The sequence below is a fragment of the Vulpes vulpes genome, chromosome 15 (assembly GCF_048418805.1).
Source record: "Vulpes vulpes isolate BD-2025 chromosome 15, VulVul3, whole genome shotgun sequence".
In the NCBI taxonomy this organism is placed as follows: Eukaryota; Metazoa; Chordata; class Mammalia; order Carnivora; family Canidae; genus Vulpes; species Vulpes vulpes.
Genome location: NC_132794.1, coordinates 22,093,235 through 22,112,422, shown reverse-complemented (window position 1 = coordinate 22,112,422; position 19,188 = coordinate 22,093,235). Strand labels below are relative to the sequence as shown.

The window sequence follows — 19,188 nt, the reverse complement described above, 5'->3', positions numbered from 1 at the left end:
CAAGGCATAGACTTAGTAGGATATGGAAGTGTATGGAATAATAGGGTATCGAAATTGGCATATAGACACCACTTATATTCATGTGCTGGATATTTTACCCATGTGCTGCCAACTTCATTTTCCTTTATCTTTGCTGGGAAAGAACAGCTAGATAAAGTTCTAGCAAGAAGATGCATAGGAGTGATTAACTAAGTTGAATCTTGAGTAGTCATCGATATAATTCTCAAAGTACCTCATGGAAGTACATGAGATACTATTTATACATATTTTACAGAAGAAAGATACATTCAGAAATTAGGGAAAATATGTAAAAAACACAATTTATAATAATAATTATGATTATTATTTTACCTATTCTGATGATGATTTAAATAGTAAGTAGGATAAAATACTGGCTAGTCCAAGGTCTCCAATGATTAAAGTGCCAGTGAGAAAATAGCGTTCTTTTTTGTTTTTTTTCTGGTCATGTTTCCTACATGTGATCTTAATGGGCCAAGTACTAATTTTAATTTAATTTTTGTTTTTACAGTCTCACAATTAATATCAAGGAACTTATATCCATTTGTCAAATGATTTTTTTAAATAAAATTTATTTAGCTGTGCTTAGATTAAATCAGAAAAACCTTGAACGAGATCTACCTATCAGGCTCTGGCTTCATATTTAGGAGCAAGGATTTTTCAGTTCTCTTTGATTTATATCCTGTCTTTGGAAAACTACAATTAATGGGAAATAACAAGTATTTCCCATATGTGTTTGTTAACAATTTTGTTATATTAACTTTTTACTAAAATATCAGATACAAATGCAATTAGATGAAGAGAGGGAGGGGATCCCTGGGTGGCTCAGTGGTTTGGCACCTGCCTTTGTCCCAGGGCGTAATCCTGGGGTCCCAGGATCGAGTCCCGAGTCGGGCTCCCGGCATGGAGCCTGCTTCTCCCTCTGCCTGTGTCTCTGACTCTCTCTCTCTCTCTCTCTCTCTCTCTGTGTGTGTGTCTATCATTCATAAATAAATAAATAAATAAATAAATAAATAAATAAATAAATCGATCTTAAAAAAATGAAGAGAGAAACAGAGGTGGGTTTTTTTAGGATTTATTTTTTTATTTATTCATGAGAGACACAGAGGGAATAGCAGAGACATAGGCAGAGGGAAACGCAGGCTCCCCACTCAGAGCCCAATGTGGGACTTGATCCCAGGACCCTGGGATCACAACCCGAGCCATAGGCAGATGCTCAACCACTAAGCCACCCAGGCACCCCCTTTTTAAAGACTTCTTTTTTAAAAAATATTTTATTTATTTATTCATGAGAGACACAGAGAGAGAGAGAAGCAGAGACACAAGCAGAGGGAGAAGCAGGCTCCATGCAGGGAAGCCCAACATCGGACTCGATCCTAGGACTCTTGGATCACTCCTTGAGCTGAAGGCAGTTGCTTAACTACTGAGCCACCCAGGCGTCCCTAATCGAACTTTTGAACCTTATCAAATGATTCCATTAATAATTTTAATATTCTTAATTCATTTCATCTTTAACTCTTAACTGTAAACTTTTTCATATTAAATCTTAATATTATGAGTTCCCATTTGCTTCATTAGTTGATGTGCTTTTCTGATAAAGTCACCTTTTCCTGTGCACTTTTAGGGGAAGGACTCTACTGTAAGCTGTTAGGCAACATATCACACATTGGGGAATGGGTGCTTCTGTCCTGAAGGGGGTTTCAGTGCTCCACAGAAGCCATTCCAAGATCCACCTGATCAGAATTGTGTGAAGGTTAAGTGAAAAAATGAATTCAAAGCACCAGCACAGGGCATGTACTCAATAAGTATTAGCTAGCTACTATTATGGCCAAGTTGTAGTTCATATTGATTACTTTGGGTAAAAGTCAGTTTGTTAAATATCTCTTTAGATATAACACATAGATCTAGAAAAAAAATACATAGATCTAGACACTGTAGACCAATGCATAGTAAAACTGGATAATGTGACAGTGACCTCACTTATATGGAGGTCATTACTTTTCTATTAAAGGATACAAAATTTCATTTGATTTTGCCACGTTTTTCCTTTTGGTCCTACATCTTTTTCACACAAACTGCTCTTAAGTGAGTTCTCCTGTGCTGTACTTCACAACTGATTTTTATTTTAACCTCAGGACCCTGTACTTAACCCTATTAAATCTCATCTTGTCCATTTGGGCTCACCTTTTTAGCCTACTGAGACCCTGTCAAATTCAATGTTTTAGCCCTCTTTCCAGGATTGACTTAATTCAAAAATATCAAGTGTGGTCATCTCTATTTTCACCTAAGTCATTGAGAAGTCTATCAAGTCATTTTTGAGAATAGAAACCTGCTTATATGCTAACTTGAATCAATTGAACAGAATTTTGTATTTATGGAATTATAGTCAGTCTACTTGTCCTTGTATCTGAATCATATTTTTTCTGGACCCTTATTATATATAAAGCTTGAAAGCAGATTCAAGTTGGTTCATTTAGAAACACACTTTCTTCAGCTGAATATAAAGTCAGGTTTCTTTTACATGATCAGTTTTATTATCTAGCCTGGAAAAATCTACATCTTGCTTTTTTTTCTAAAACTATGAGGCAAATTTTTGTGTGTCGTCAGAAATTATTTATGGCTCAATCAACTTAATTTTGTAATTCCCCTGCTCCTCTGAAAAAGGAAATTAGAATAGCTAGATATTATTTTTAAGGAGCCCATGCTTGCATCAATTTTTAATCATTTCTTAGTTCACTCACTCAAAACCTGTATAATGAGTTTCTAATAAGTGCCAGGTACTGTGTTAGATCTTGAGAATCAGAAGATGAGTAATATATGGCCCCCACTCTTTACATTGAAGTAAGAGTACAAAATAAAAGGGTGATGATAGAAATGTAGGTGAAATATTTAGGAATGCAAAATGGAATTCTGTTTAGAATTCTTGGGGAAGGTTTCAAACAGGTATCAATTTCTGAGTTAAGTCCGAAAGACACTAGAAACAGATCCATTGAAAAGAAAGGGAGAAATGGCAAGAATCAAAGGTACCATGCTGTGGAATGGCGTGGATTGTACAGTAATGAGAGACAGGAGGCCATATTATGTGAGGGGATCAGTGGTGGTGACACAAACAGGAAAGTAGCGAGATGGTCAGATTATGCATGTCCTTAGAAACTTTTAGCATGTTTGCATTCTCCTGCATCATGTTTATAGCAAGGGAAGTTTGGAGTTTTTAGTTATAAAGCAGCATTATCCTTTTATGTTGGTAGCATTGTAGACATTGATTTCAACATGGCCTAGATATCGGTATGTGGCAATTGCCAATTTCCATGTCTCTCTAAATATCCTAAAATTTCTAAGTGTAAACTCAAATGTCTCAAAGTAATGTCCTTTGTTCCAGAAAGGGAGATGATAGAAAAAGAATGTGTATATATAAACATATATATAAATTTTATATGTGTGTATATATATATATATATACACAAAAAAGTAAGCTTTTTATTTCTGTAATGAAAAATAATTCTTATCTTTAAAAAAATCATCCTGACCTTATAAATTCTTCTGGCCACTACATAATTTCTCTGCGTCTTACTCTTCCTTAATAAATAAACTTCACAAAAGAATTGATTATATTTTCTGTACCTAATTACTTTCCTCTTATTCTGGCACACATCTTCCAGTCAGGTTTTTACCTCTACTGCTCTATAAAACCTATTATTAAGGTATCCATTGAGCTGCTCATGCTCAATCAGTGGCCCATTTTTCAATCCTCATACTTCTTGATCTAATAGCAGAATATTACCTAGTTGATCATTTCTTTCTCCTTGAATAATCTCTCCAGCCCCCAACTTAGCTAGCATGTCACCATGCTTTTCTGGTTTTCCTTCTTCCTCATTGGGCCCTACTTGATATTTTTTGCTAGTTGTTATAAATCTCTCTGACCTCTTAAAATTCACTAGGAAAAAAAAAATAAATAAAATAAAATTCACTAGGACTCCATTTTTGGATCTCTTTGTTTTTATATAAACTTTCATCCTTGATACATTAAGTTCATGTGGATTTTTTTGCTTTTAATTTTTTTTAAATTTTGAGGTAGTTGTAGATTCACATATAATTGCAAGATATAATACAGAGATCCACGTACCCTGTACCCAGTTTCTGCCAATGGTAACATCTTGCAAAATTGTAGTACAGTATTATAACCATGATATTGGCATCAGTACAGTCAATATACAATCAAATACAGAATACCACCATTTGTATGGATTTAAATACCCCTTGTATTCCACCTGTAACTCTAATATACATCTTCAGCTTGGATCTTTTCCCTGAATGCTATATTTTTATATCCAACTGCTTAATTCCCTCTCTACTTAGGTGTTCTGTAGGCAATGCAAATGTTAAGATATCCAGATATCCAAAGCCAATCCCCTGTATTCACCCCTACATATCTTCTTTTGTCATTCTTTCCATCTCAGTAAATGGCAACTGTCTCTTTCCACTTGTTTGGGCCAAGAAACACACAGTTATCCTTGAATCTACTTACTTACTCAGGCCCAACCCTTTGACAAGTCTTGTTGATTCTACTGGCAAAATATTTCAAGAGTCTCATTGCTTTCATGTTAAATTCTGCATTCTGGTTGTTTTTATTTGTTTGGTTGGTTGCTTTACTTTTGCTTTTAATATAGATAGTTGCATAAATTCCTAAACTGGTCTTCCTGCTTTGGCCTATGTCACCCTAGAGTATAGGTTAAATTTTAAAAATAAATAAATAAAGAGGAGTTCTTTAAAAACTAAAACAAACAAACAAAAATCATAAGTCTCTTCTGCTCAGAGCATTTTGGTGGCTTACCATTTTGTCCAGTGATAAAGTCATCATGATTATAAAGGCTTCATAATGTTTCTTCCTACACTGTCTTCATTGGCTTCTCTGACCTTTGTCTCCTTTCTCCCACCTTAGTTATGCTCCTATGCACATATCACCCCCTTCTTTAAAACTCCAAGGCATATGTAATTTTTGTACTTACTATTTTCTCTTCCTAGCATTTCGAGTTGAATTTTTTTCTCCTTTAGGTCCTTGGTTAAATATTACCTTTTGTAGCAAAGATACTCTTGTCCACTCAATTTAATTTTTTTAAATTTTTTAATTTTTTTTAAATTCAGTTAATTAACGTATAGTGTATTATTAGTTTCAGAGGCAGAGTTTAGTGATTCATCAGTTGCATATAACAGCAAGTGCTCATCACACATCACACATCACATGTCCTCCTTAACACCCATCACACATCTCCCCACCCCTTTCCTCTCTAGCAACTCTGTTTATTTCCTATAGTTGAGAATCTCTTACGCTTTGGCTCCCTCTCTGATTTCATCTTATTTTGTTTTTAAAACTTCAACACTCCTAATTCTCATCCCTATACTCCCAACCATCTTCCTTTCTTGCTTAATTTTTGACCACAATATTTACAATAAATAATTTGTATATATAATTTCTTCTATGTAGTTATGATATAACTACCATAAGAGTAATGATTGCTGTCTCAGTTTTACCCCAGACATAGAAAACTGCCTAGCTTGTAGTAAGTTTAGATGAATTATTAAAGGTATAAAGGATTTAGTATATTCTATTTAATTTGCTGATTGATCATAGTTGAATTGTCCAATTAATAGGGGACATAGGAGTCAGTGACTTGTGAGAAGGGTCCACACTTGACTATTATAGAAGGTAATAATTTCCACTGGTATCTCAAGAGTAAGTGAGCACTTCAATGGACAATATTAGAGGTAAAAATGATGTAATTAAAGAGAGATCCCTGGGTTACTTCAGTTTAATTATTGGACTTAGCAGGATAGGAACAAATAAAATGAAAAACAATTATTCACAGTTAATATAATCACTTGTACAAAGAAAAATTTAAACATGAGTGATCAAATGCTGTGAAAAGATTGGTAGACTAATGCTTTGGATTTGCAATTGGAGAAAAACGGATAGGTTGTGAAATTTATAAGGTTTCAGATGTGTTGCAAATTTACTCTTATGTTAGATTAAGCTTACAATTTAAATAGGAAAAATATATACAAAATCTTATTGGAAATAAAGTGGCCACTCAGAGCAGAGGCCAATGGAACCCATCTCAGCATAGTCCCCCTAGGGCATGCAATTAATACTGATACTGCATATTCCATGGTCTTACTAAATTCAGAGGGTCAATACTTTATGTGACAATTCCCTTAATATGTGGGTCTTTCATCACATTGGAGACTGAGAAACAAACCAAGCAGAAAAGAACTTCATATTGAGAGTTGGGTGGTTATAAAATCATTGGAGAGACAGAGAAAGGGGAAGATAAGAGAATCACCAGTCTTCCAGCTTCAAGGTCACAATCTAGCAAAGTACAGCTCAGAGGTCAAGTCTTCAACTGTTAACCAACCGGAGGTCAGGAAGTCCTACTGCCAAGCTTCCCCCTGCTGACTTCACAGCCACCCTGCACCAGAAACTGTGTGAATAGACTTGGAGTAGGGAGTACAGCTTCTGTCTTCATTCACATTGTTAGGTCCTCTTGTTCAGATGCACCTCCATCGAAAAGTGGAAATAGTGTTCATTCCTCTTCAGTATTCTAAACCACTTACTTGTGCATCTCATCCTGAGCTTTTGGGGCACTTCAAACCATACCAGCAAGTGAGTCTGGGAAATGAAAATTTTAGCCTTCCATTTCTTATGATAAAGAGGAGTAGCTTAGATGATAGAAATGGATGTGATGTGTCAACAGAAAATGTCTAAGGTACTTCTATTACCTAGATTTGAAGCACCATTCTGGACAAATATTCAATTGAGTACTTCCACTTAAGAGAAGTTTGACAAATACTGAACTCTTCCAACTGATCTAAGTTTAGCAATACCACATCCTCATCTGGGGAGAAGAGCTGAGTCAGTGACTCTCAGCCATACCTTTGTCACTGGCACCCCAGCATTTCAGGAAACCAAATTGCCAAAGTAACGTAAAGATGCCAGTGCAGAAATCAGAGATAGCCTGTTGGAACAGCATGACAGAGAAGCAAAAGAAGAGTTTATGGCCTGAGAAGAAAGTAGCGTGAAGACAGTTTGTCGTGTGAGAGAGATTTATAGTTCATGGTAGCAAGATGCAAAAAGAAGTAAAAATACAAATGAGCAGAAGAGGGAAGAGAAGAGCATCTAGCGATGCAGTGTCCTGGAGAACAGACACGTTAAAGAAATTACACTCAAAGATGGAGTGTTTGCCCTTCAAAAAAAGAGGAAGGCAGCCTTCCATTACAGGTTCATTCAGAAGCCATTGGATACAATTTGAGTGAGCTTACTTGATGACTTCTATTTTCCCTCTTGATATTAAGGTCTTTTTATATTTGGGGAGAATTGTGGATGCAGTTGAGGAATAGTTTGAACAGTTTAAACACATATACGTGCAAACACACACATGCACACACCCAGCTAATCTTTGTTGTTGCTGTCATTTCAACATATCTCAGCTTATCCTGAATCCTGAAGAAATATTATTTTGTAATTCCATGATTCATCTCCTTTTAAAAATGTTTCTAAAACATTTACTCATCCGTGATTTCCTATGCACTCACATTATATTCATGAGCTCACGACCTTCCCCTCCGCATGAGTATCTTTGGACATATATTTTCAGAATTTTGCATTTTAGAATGTATCTTTACTTTGGGATTCTTTTGTTATTGTTGTTAGAAAGAAGAATATGATATTTTATGTATTACTTTGAATCTGTTTTCACACATCTATGTATATATCTGATGGTCGTACTCTTTTTTTGTTGTTTTAAATAAGACTCCATGTAACAAGTACTTCCACTTCACTTACTAGTTGCTCTTTTTTATTTATTTATTTTTAAAGATTTTATTTATTCATTCTTGATAGACATAGAGAGAGAGAGAGGCAGAGACACAGGCAGAGGGAGAAGCGGGCTCCATGCAGGGAGCCCGATGTGGGACTCGATCCCGGGGCTCCAGGATCACGCCCTGAGCCAAAGACAGGCGCCAACCACTGAGCCACCCAGGGATCCCCTCGTTGCTCTTTTTTAATTCCATTATTTTATTTTATCAGAATTAAAGTCAGAGAAGCAACTTTTTCCATTGTGTTTGTACCTTTCACAAGATAAAATAATAACCAAAGCATACTTTTTAGAAGTTTCACTTTTATACTTTGGCTAAAGGCATAGGTATGCATATCAAAATGTTTATTATATTTGTTACATTATAGCTGTGGCTTTAAGCATATATATAAATATCAAAATGTTTATCAACATTATTTATACACTGACAGCCTTTTTAAAGAAAGGATAAGTGAAAATAGGATTTGTGAATTTCCAGTGGTTTATGTCCATCAACTTATCCTTACAACAGCAACTTATAGTGTTCACATTGTTACCTTTTGTGTAGGAGGAAACTAAATAGTCAATGCATTTAATTTGCCCAGGGTCATACAGCAACTCCTACAACAATCTGCTAAAGATTGTTTCTGTCCTGTCCTACATTATGGCCTTCTTTGCTATCATATAATGTCCATGTCTCTAAGCTGAACCTCAATGTTCTGTCTCTTACCTTCCATGTAACCAAAATATTGACAATGGCTGTGGATACATAATAATACAATAGAAAGGGTGTGGCTATCAAAGAGAGATAACAAAATGGCAATGATTAACATTTACTTAGTCTATCTCAGGTTCTGTTTTGTGTACTGCATTACTTGATCCTTATAGCAATCTTAGCAGTGGGTATTATTCTAATCTCCATTTTAGAAAGAAATGGGTGAAAAGACAAAGGATTTGCCCAAGATTGCCATTGAAAAAAGTACCAAGGCCAATCTTTGGATCCATAGATTCTGATGATATAGTTCCAGGCTCTTTATCTAGCTCTATGCTGGTTTTAGTAGAGGTGAAAAGAAAGAATAAAGAAAGAAACACATGTTTGTACAGTTGTTCTATTCATTTAGTGATGGGTGGCATTCATTAATTATTGAGATGGAAGGTGCTAGGAAGTAGTTTAGAAAAATAGGCTAACAATGATGGGAGTTTTGTTTATGGAATTCAATACCCACAAGCCCCATTGGAAACATAGGACTGTATTGGATAGTCTTCAACAATACAATCCTCTGTTTGCATAGATCCAGTGAGGTCTATAATTCAGGGTATTGGAAGCCAGACTGAAAAGTCTAAACTTGATATTATAAAGAGGAGGAAGCTTCTGAATACCTTGCTCAGGGAAGTGACATAATTAGAGTGGTGCTTTAGAAAGATTGATTTTACATTTACATGCCATATGCATTGAAATTTGGTGGGATGTCCAATAGGAAAGGAAACCAAGAGCCACTAATGGCATTGGGCTTAACTAATAGGCCTTGGGCTTAACAGTGGAAACAGGAAGGAAGAGTAGAACACAAGAATTATGATGTGGGAATGATGAAAATAATTTTGTGACTTATTGTGATGTATATAAGAGATAGACTCAAGGATGAACATGACTGTAAAACAATTGAGAGAGTGGAGGGAAGAATTAGAGATATTGGTTTTAGGCATCTAAGACCTGAATATGTTCTGTACCTTTGTATACTATTTTTAATTCTAATCTCCATTTTAGAAAGAAAAATACTGGTGAAAAGACAAGGGATTTGCCCAAGATTGCTATTGAAAAAAGTAGCAAGGCCAGTCTTTGGATCCATAGATTCTGTTAAAATGAAATGTTTAATTCATCATCTATTTCCCAGGGGTTGAGTATAGTCCAGTTATTTTTCTCAATGGCATATATATATATATATATATATATGCACATAAGTATGGAATATTTTGGTAGTCAGGAAGTGGTTGAACATACAAAATCAAAATGTAAAAGAAAAAATATTTAGGAAGTTACTAGAGCTGCAAGTCATAAGCATGTTTTTGTTTTTGTTTTTTCCTTTTAGTCAGGTAACAGAAAGAAGAGATCAACAAAAAATAAATACAAATGAAAAACCAGGGTAAGAGTCAGCCCATCTGAAAATAGACTATCTGGCTAGAAAAAAATATGCACTGCTCAGGTTTTGGTAATAGTATCTTTGTGCTAAGAAAAAAAAAAAAAGACTCTTTTTTTCTGTAATTATATTATGTCACAGGCACAGCTCAGCTAATGTTGCATACCTCTGTGGTCAGAGTAAGAACCAAGAACCATGTCCATTCTGAATGTGTGGTCAAAGGTGGAGCCCAAGAGGTATCATATGTCTCCCTCCACGAACCGCTCCCCCCCTCCCCCGTACTTAGTACCTTTCCTTTTTTAAATGTAACCTTAAATTGAAGATTATAATTGCTATGATGTCCAATTTAGACCTGACTGACATTAGAGAGTCATGGGCATGAGGTGAAGAATTGGCATCTTATTAAGAGCAATCAGAGTGTGGATGTATGTTTTTTTTCCCCCTACAAATTTTAGATCAGACCTACAGATTAAAAAAACCTATAGTCATAATCTAAGAATTAAAGAAACATGAGGATATAATAATGTTTATGTATGGCAGCTTTCATAGATTTTTTTAAGGTAACTTAAAATTTTTATTTCCAGATAAGATTTTAGTAACAACATGACTTTGGGATGCGTCAGTATTCTGCACATTAATTTCCAAACCTTGAATTTTTCCATAATACACTTAATAGAATATCCAAATAATTTACAGTTACTAATTAAAGCTAAAATGTACACTGTTACATTTCTCTACAATATTCTTATCCAAAAGGCCATAAGCCTGTCTTTCTGGCTCTTGCCCAGTACCATTTATAAGGCATACTTTTATGTGATCTGCAGTGCTCTCTTTCAACTCTAGCAAATAAGGCACACTTGACTTTTGACAGCCATTACAGATTTTTATAGGAATGTTTGATTTTATCAGAACAGGAATTTGCATTTACTGCATTATTTTTAATCAAGTTTTTTTTCTCTTTTTTTAAAATTAATTTCAGAGATATATTTTTATATATACATATATATTTTAAAGATTTATTTATTTATTTGAGAGAGAGTGGGGATGAGGGGCAGAGGGTGAGGAAGTCTTAAGCAGACTCTGCGCTGAGCTGGGCTCATTCTCACAACCCTGAGATCATGACCTGAGCTGAAACCATGAGTCTTATGCTTAACCAATTGCGCCACCCAGGTGCCCCTTACTTACATGTTTTTATAACATATGTATATATTTTATGTAAATTATATATAAATTTCCAACTTTATGATTATTTCAAATGTGGTATTGAAAAGAAAGAAAGAGGGGTGCACCTGGCTGACTCAGTTACTAGAATGTGTGACTCTTGATCTCAAGGTCATGAGTTCAAGCCCCATGTTCAGTGTAGAGATTACTTCTTTAAAAAGGGGTAGAGGAAGAGAAATTGAGAGATAGATATCCCTTCAATGTTTAACTGCCTCTAATTCTTCATGTTTCTGGAGTAGATGTTTCATTGATTTCCTCATAGACTTTTTTCTCTATTTTCTCCTCTTGCCTCTTTACCATTTTTTATAGTTGTTTATAAAGTTTTGTATACTGGAAAATAAAGTTTCATGCAGGATACATTATTGAGCTTGAAATAATGTGAGTAATAGATTGATACAAAAACACACACAAGACAGATTTTATAGCTGTTTTTAAAATATAGGGGTTACAATTTAAATATTCCAAATAAAGCTTTATTCTAGTAAATAATATATAAGTGAAACTAAAACAGGTCATGTGCAGCTTTATTTAGTTCATAATGACATTTACTCTAAACACTTTCCCCAAAATTATTAATAGAATTTTAATGAACAAAAAGAAATCTCACATCTTCACAAAAGTTACTTATGCTAATGATTCAATAAAGTCTTTGTTCTTCTTGTATTTTAACTGTACCTGCATTCTCCTTTCCTCTCTATCTTTCTGTCGTCACACATACTTAAATACACACACATGCATACATACATACACATAAGAGCTTGTTTTCCTTGAATGCAAATGAAATCCTCATATTATATAGAAAAGGCAGCAGTAAAATTATTGCCAAAATCAATGGAATTTCGTAATGAATATTTTACTCTTTATTTGCTGTAGTTAAAAAGATTGATTAATGTATACTTCTTTGCCATTTGAAGACATCATTCAGCAGTTTATGCAAGCCTTCTAATTCAAATATATTAAGCAACATGGGAAGCAATTTTCCTTTATTCCTAATTAGCAGAATACCATTAAGTCTTAATAATGGCCATCCATATTAAGCCATCCATTATCCTGGCTTATATTTCCTTTGTTTTCACTTTTTCATAGATGTGCCATCCAGTCCCTATGGAGTGAAGATTATAGAGTTGTCACAGACCACAGCCAAGGTTTCTTTCAACAAGCCGGACTCCCATGGAGGTGTGCCTATTCATCACTATCAAGTGGATGTCAAAGAAGTGGCATCAGAAACCTGGAAAATAGTACGCTCCCATGGAGTTCAAAGTGAGTCAGTGATTTCAAAGTATGTTGGTTAATTCAAGCTGATCTCCAATGTTCTTGTGTGATTGGGTTTTTATTTTCCTTCAACATGTACCTTTTTTTTTTTAATAAAGTAGGGCTGAGAAGACATTTCTTACTGCCCTACTCTTCTTGAGAATGACTTTAATAGGAGTTGGAAAGTTTTCATCTTTAATAAAGATGGGAGAGTTTAACAAAAGCACCAAAGTTCAATTTTATGGAAGAAAAGTTAGTATTTAGAATTGTGGTGGTGGAAAAACAACTCCTGACATGTCAGATTTGATGATTCAATATTCTGAAATATCTTTGGTTTTCATTTATTAGTAAGATGTCTTCCAAAAGTAGGCGTAAAAGTCATACTATAAAATGTGGATGTCTTATTGTATGTATTTATGAAGCCATCTATAAAAACTCATCTGTCTACTAAACTTTATTTCAAAATTGTGTTTTTAAACTCAGGTTTTTATTACCAATTATGGCATTTTGGAGAATAAGCTAATTCTGGGAAGTTAAAACAATTTACAGCACTTCTTTTCACTTGTATAGAATTTCATCATGTTGTAAAAATGTGATTTGTTTTCCCACTAAAAGAAGAAACTAAAGTATAAAAATCATAATAAACTATGAGAAGTGGACTCTATTGGCTGGGATGTAGAACTACATTGAATAGCTGAAAAGGATAGTAAGGAAAATAGTGAGGAAATGATGGTTCCATAGTGCACCTTCTCTGCTGGCCCTGGCCTGGGGCCCTGGCTGGACCCTAACATGTATGGTGTAAGGGAGCTGTAAAAGCCATGAGCTGTCCTATGAAAAAAGTATGAGCCCTCCTGTGAAGAATTGTCCTAGTCATTCCAGTTTCACCTATGCTGGCACCTACTTGTTCCGTTTTTACTGGGATCAACTATATGTTTTTGATAGAAGTGCCAGAAATATTAATCAATATGTCACAAGTCATTTACCACATGCTTCAAATAATGCTCCCCAAACACATCAGCTCTTATCATTTATTTTAATGATGAGAGGCTTTGCGTAAGTAATATTCTTTGTGCAAATGCTGTGTGGTTTAGGAGAGAAGACAATGTCCCAAAGGAATGAGCAAGTGAGTTCTTACTCTAGGGGAAGAAACTATTATCCTAGATTCAAGAATAATTTTTTTAAGAGAGAGGTGAAAGCTGAGAGCAAGAGAAATGAATTCTTTCTGACACTATGGAACACTCAAAGTGGGTGCTTGTGCACAATCATGAGGAAATGTGATGTTAAAGCTGAATATTAGAGACATTAAACTTGGCAAAATAGTACTGCCACACCTAACCCTTCCTCTCTGGGGAAGAAGATTAACAGAATCTCTCACCACTTCTTACAAAATAAAACCCCATGAAGAATGTTTAAGGCCCTGATCTGGCGGAGTTATTCCTGTTCAAAAACCTGATATTGTTACTCCATGCATCCATCTCTCAGAAGCAGATTTCCACGTTCATAAAACAGGCATATAAGAAAGAACATATGTGAATTCACAAGAAGAAATCACTGTCCTTGAAATTAGTTGGTCAGAATATCTATGATAGGTATACTCTTTACCTGTGAGTATTTTATGGAGGAAAGAAAACATGAGTCAGAAACCTGTTTGGTGAGTCTTGAATATCAGTCAGGGAAGTTACACAAATGAGCTATCTAATGCCCTCAGACTGGGACACCGTAAAGCTTGCCAGTGAGACTAGAGTACTCAAAGTCCTGGTTTCTCTTCCTCTTCATATAAGAACACTGATCCCATCACAGGGCTCCACCTTCATGACCCATAAAGCATAAATACCTTCCCAAGGCCCCCTTCTAAATACTATCACATTAGAAATTTGGGTTTCAACATATGAATGGGGGGATGGGCACAATTCAGTTCATAGTTCCAAAAAACTCATTGTATTTTAGTCACTGTGTTAAGAACTCAAAATAAATCAATAGATTTTGAGCACAAACTGAAGAATGTGGTATTATCAATATCTTCTCTTTTACAGAGTATGAACCTGAGGGTTATCTATATAAAGGAGAAAACTGAGACTAGAAAGTTTAGCTTCTTATCTCTAAAGTAGTATGGATAAATAACAGAGAAACTAAAACTCAAGCCCTAGCAGGAAATCTGATTCCAGAGCCTGTACTGTTGACTCTTATGCACCTTTCATCCTCTATTCAGTCAAGAGTTGAGAAAGTGTAACAGAAATTACTGCCCTGTAAAGTATTAATATGACCCATTATATCTATGTGTGCATGTGTGTGTATATATTATATATATATATATATATATAGTTTGAAGGTATATAATATAATTTTATGTACATTTATATATAAATAATTTTATAGTATATATATATAATGTGTAATATGTCTCTGTGTGTGTGTGTTTGTTACAATATGTTTTAGAAACTTAGTAGAAGGAGTTACATAGATAATTTAGGGAATGATTTGCCTAACCAAGTTAAATATGAATTAGAGTTGAAATATCCCTATTATTTAGAAGTTTCTTCTTAAAAAGAGGAAAGCAGGAAGGAAGGGACAGGAAGGAAGGGAGGGAGAGAAAAAGGAAAGAACAAGAACCTGTCAGAATGACTATGATTTAACATCTTAAGCATGTTTCTTCACTCCTGGACAGGATCCAGAACACGTATGATAGATATTGTGTACATGTGAGTTGTGAGATTATGTGATGTATTAGTTGGTGGTTTCAAAAGGATTACAATTGGGAGAAAAATTGGGTTTTGGCCCAAGGCCAAGACAAACAATTTTTTTTTCTGGTCCACACTTCTACATTCTTCCAAAAACTTTGAGATTCCTGGCTGCATACAGGGGTCTAAGCCTTAGATCTCCCTCTCTCTTCTTTCCCCAGTGACGACATTCAAACCCAATCTCCTCTGTTACACATCTGTGCAAAAGCTCTCAGCTGTCTGAGTATCACTGATAATTTCCAAAAGACTGCAGTAATTGATAGAAAAACAATTGCATGACTAATCCTCTAGCTTCACATCTCACCATTCACATCATTTTATTTCATATCTCAGAGTTTGCCTTCCTTTTCTATGAGATAATATGTGCATTTAAAGAGATTTTTGAAAATGGTATGTAAAATTGTAAGCGTATTTTAAAAATTTGATTTTCTTGCTGTATAGGTGACCATATTGTTGAAATTCTGAAGACATATTTTAAAGCACATACATGGTTTTGAATAATGGAGAAATGCTTCTTCGGTACCTTTGTTTTATAGTTTGTACTTCTCATTCATCTTAAAGCTTAAGAGAGTTTTGTAAGCATACTTATTGTCTTTGAGACATTTGTTAGAAGATAAATTTAGGTTTATCTATGAAAAGACAGTTACTATGGTCATGAACATTTCAGCTACTACTTTTTACCCTCAGCTGGTTTTATTTATTTAATTTACGTGAGTTCAGTTGATGTTCAGTTATTTTTCTTTGTTCATAAATATCTATAATTCATTATGTACTGTTCATGTGTCTACTTCTAACTAGAAGTAAATATCAGCTCTTGTTTGATTGTGGTAGCATAAGCAAGAAAAATTTAGCAAAAAAAAAAAAAAAAAAAAAAAAGGCCTGTTAGTAGAGTCTGATTCTAAATAACTCATTAATTAATTTCCAGTGAATTTCACCTGCTTACTCTGCACCTGGTCCTAGGTTTAGAGTGCAATTGCAGTCTGGACCAATTATTATATTCTTCAAGGTTTAGCTGAAGTCTTACTGATCATCCCAATCACTGATGTGACACAAAACTAAATTTCAAAAACATGAAGAATTATGAACAGATCTGATATCAACAACTTGAACTATTTAAACCTGTGAGTCATTCTGACATTTAATTTTGAGTGAAAAATATGTAGCACAGGTGTAGCAAGACTTTTTGATTGGGAGGGATACATGACATTTTCATTACCCTATCATTTAACACTTTGTAAGCATGTTCTATATACTTCATTGGGCACAAATGAAGAGAAGATAATAATCTTGCAAAACAGCTACTCATTTTTGAGTATTCAAAATAAAAATGAAAAATTAACACTTTGAAATATCAGGTTCTTTTTATCAGAGAATAGAACAATTCTTCAGATAGCATAATCTATTTCTTTTAATTTTGAAATGTTTAGCCAGATAGAATCACACACAGACGTCCTTTCAATCTCAACAAGATTATTATATGCTCTGCTTTATTTGGGTCTAAGGTTATAGCAGAATTTCTCTTTGATCTGAAAATAAGGGAGATAATTTTTATTTGAAAATAGTCGCATTTTGTAAATGGGACACTCATTAGGAATATATTCAAATTTTTACCATTTTTATTAATTGAAGGATGTAATAATAACTAACTACAATTTGGAAGTAAGTTCACAGTTGGACTCTACAGTTCATTCATTGCATAATTTCACTAAACCTTCAATATGACTTCACAGGTAGCAGTTGCAGTATGTATATTTTAATCTGTAAATGGTAATTTTAACATTATAGCATTTAGTTTGTAAATGTTGTGATTAAGGTTATGTACATGCTTCATTATTACATATAATGCCAAACTTTTTATCCAGGTTTTGATTTTAGTTCTATTTTAACTAAAATCTAAAGGAAGGAATGCATGGGTGGCTCAGTGGTTTAGCGCCTGCCTTTGGGCCAGAGTGTGATCCTGGGGTCTTGGGATTGAGTCCCACATCGGGCTCCCTGCGGGGAGCCTGCTTCTCCCTCTGACTTTGTCTCTACCTCTCTCTATGTCTCTCATGAATAAATAAATAAATAATTTAAAAAATAATAAAATCTAAAGGAAAAAATATCAACTTATATGGTAGATAAATCCATTTTCAGCTTTATGAAGGAGTTTTTCCAAGATTGTTTTGAAGTATAGGTTTGGATTTATAAATTATATGCCTGTGTCTGATAGGCCCACAAACTTATTTTAAATAGGAGCTTAAACTGGAATAGAATGAAAATTAATCAAATCCTGAGAAAGATTTTAGTGCCACTAATGAGATGCTACTTGCCGGTGTCTTCCTTTGTCTCAAGGGTGGGGGGGGGGTGCCCTAAATTCAATGGCATCAACAGCTCTCTTGGAATAAAGAATCTTTCTGGCTTGAATTCTCCCAAACCACAAACTTAATATATATATATTCAAGCTGACTCTCCACATAACAATGATTAGTTATTTATTATATGCATGGAATTTCCTTGTACCAACAGCGCTGTTACATGTTCCTCCATGTTTTAGTTTTTCACCAGAAATCACCTCCATGCCTTGCTGTCCTTTCACCACCCCACCCCTATTCACTTTCTCTTAATGTAACAGGCTTGGTATGGCCTACAAAGTGTTCTTTTACATTATTTGCCTCAGAGAATTGTTTATCTTTTAAAGCTGGACATTAATGCCTTTTAGAAAGGTAAGATAGATTTTGGTACAGTTTTTTGTAACTTTTTCCCATTGTTTTGTATTAGAATTTCTTAATCAAATGTTATGTTTTTTTAATTAATCCTCCTATGTTACCAATGTTTTCTCTCATTGCCTCTACTTTTATCTTTTACTCTGCCCTGAATTTTTCAACACTTATTTTTTATAGTTTACCTATCAACTTTTAAAATTGTTAAATCTTTCATTATCAGATCACTTAATTCATGTGTGCAATATATTCTCTTATCTCTCTGATAACTGTAATTATAATTCATTGTCAGAGTTATTTTTGCTTTCTGATTTCATTTTATTTTCCTAGACTTACTTTGTTTTTGTTGTTGTTACTTGTTGTGTTCTCTGTCATTCACATTGAAAAATTTCACCAAGTATTTGGTGATCCTTGCCTTGGATATGTGCATTTAAAAGTGAGAAAAAACCTTTAAAAAAAAAAAAGTGAGAAAAAAATCATGCCTGAGCTCTATGCAAAAGGCAGGGTTTTACTTCCCCATCAACAGAGGTCTGTGAAATAGTAACTATTTTCGGATATCCTTTTTGAGGCTTTTCAATTATTATTGGAATACCTGGCTACCAGGACACTGTGGAAAAGCAGATTGTATCATATGGAGTCAAATGCTTTCCACAAAGTTTTGTCTAGCACATCAACTCCATGCTCTCTCATGTTTAGAATTCCAGAGCACAAAACTTCTTAGGTCCCAGTTATCCAGGTTAACTGGATAGTTAACCTATCATCTTCCTTTTAGGTGAAAGTGAGGAATTCATCTTTTAAACCTGAGAAGAGGGCAGGATAATACAATTGTTTAAATGTTTGATGATCATCCAATCTCGTGCTTTCATGTTTTTGAACTTAAAATTCCTGAGACTTTCTTGACTTCTGTAGGTCTAGTTTACCTCTCCTTATCATCTCATCTTATACAGAGTTTTATAATTTTTGACGTAATATTATATTTTTATATGTGGGTCTTTCAACTTTTAAAACAGACAATATTAAATTAATTTGTTTATATATTGATGACATAGTATTGAAAATCACACTTTTAAGAAAAATGAGCATATCAATGTTACTTACTGAGTAATGATTAGCACCTATAACCAGCTAATCTTCTTACTCTGTTGGGGGTTTATAGGCAAAAAGAAATTCACATTTTTCTTGGAAACTGGATAGCTTCATAGGCACATTCAGTAGAAATTTTAAATATAAATTAAGCTTCAATATTTGACAGTTTTTCTAATAATACTAAAAATAACAA

The 19,188-nt window shown here is 34.4% G+C and overlaps 1 protein-coding gene across 2 annotated transcripts in view; it reads left to right on the top strand.

Annotated features, from left to right (window-relative positions):
• NCAM2 (neural cell adhesion molecule 2) overlaps nt 1-19,188 on the top strand; it is a 503,824-nt gene that overhangs the window by 412,764 nt on the left and 71,872 nt on the right. For both annotated transcript variants that reach the window (XM_025995672.2, XM_025995673.2), the window contains exon 12: nt 12,308-12,481. In XM_025995672.2, the coding sequence (XP_025851457.1) occupies nt 12,308-12,481 (174 nt within the window). The remainder of the gene's footprint in view (nt 1-12,307; nt 12,482-19,188) is intronic.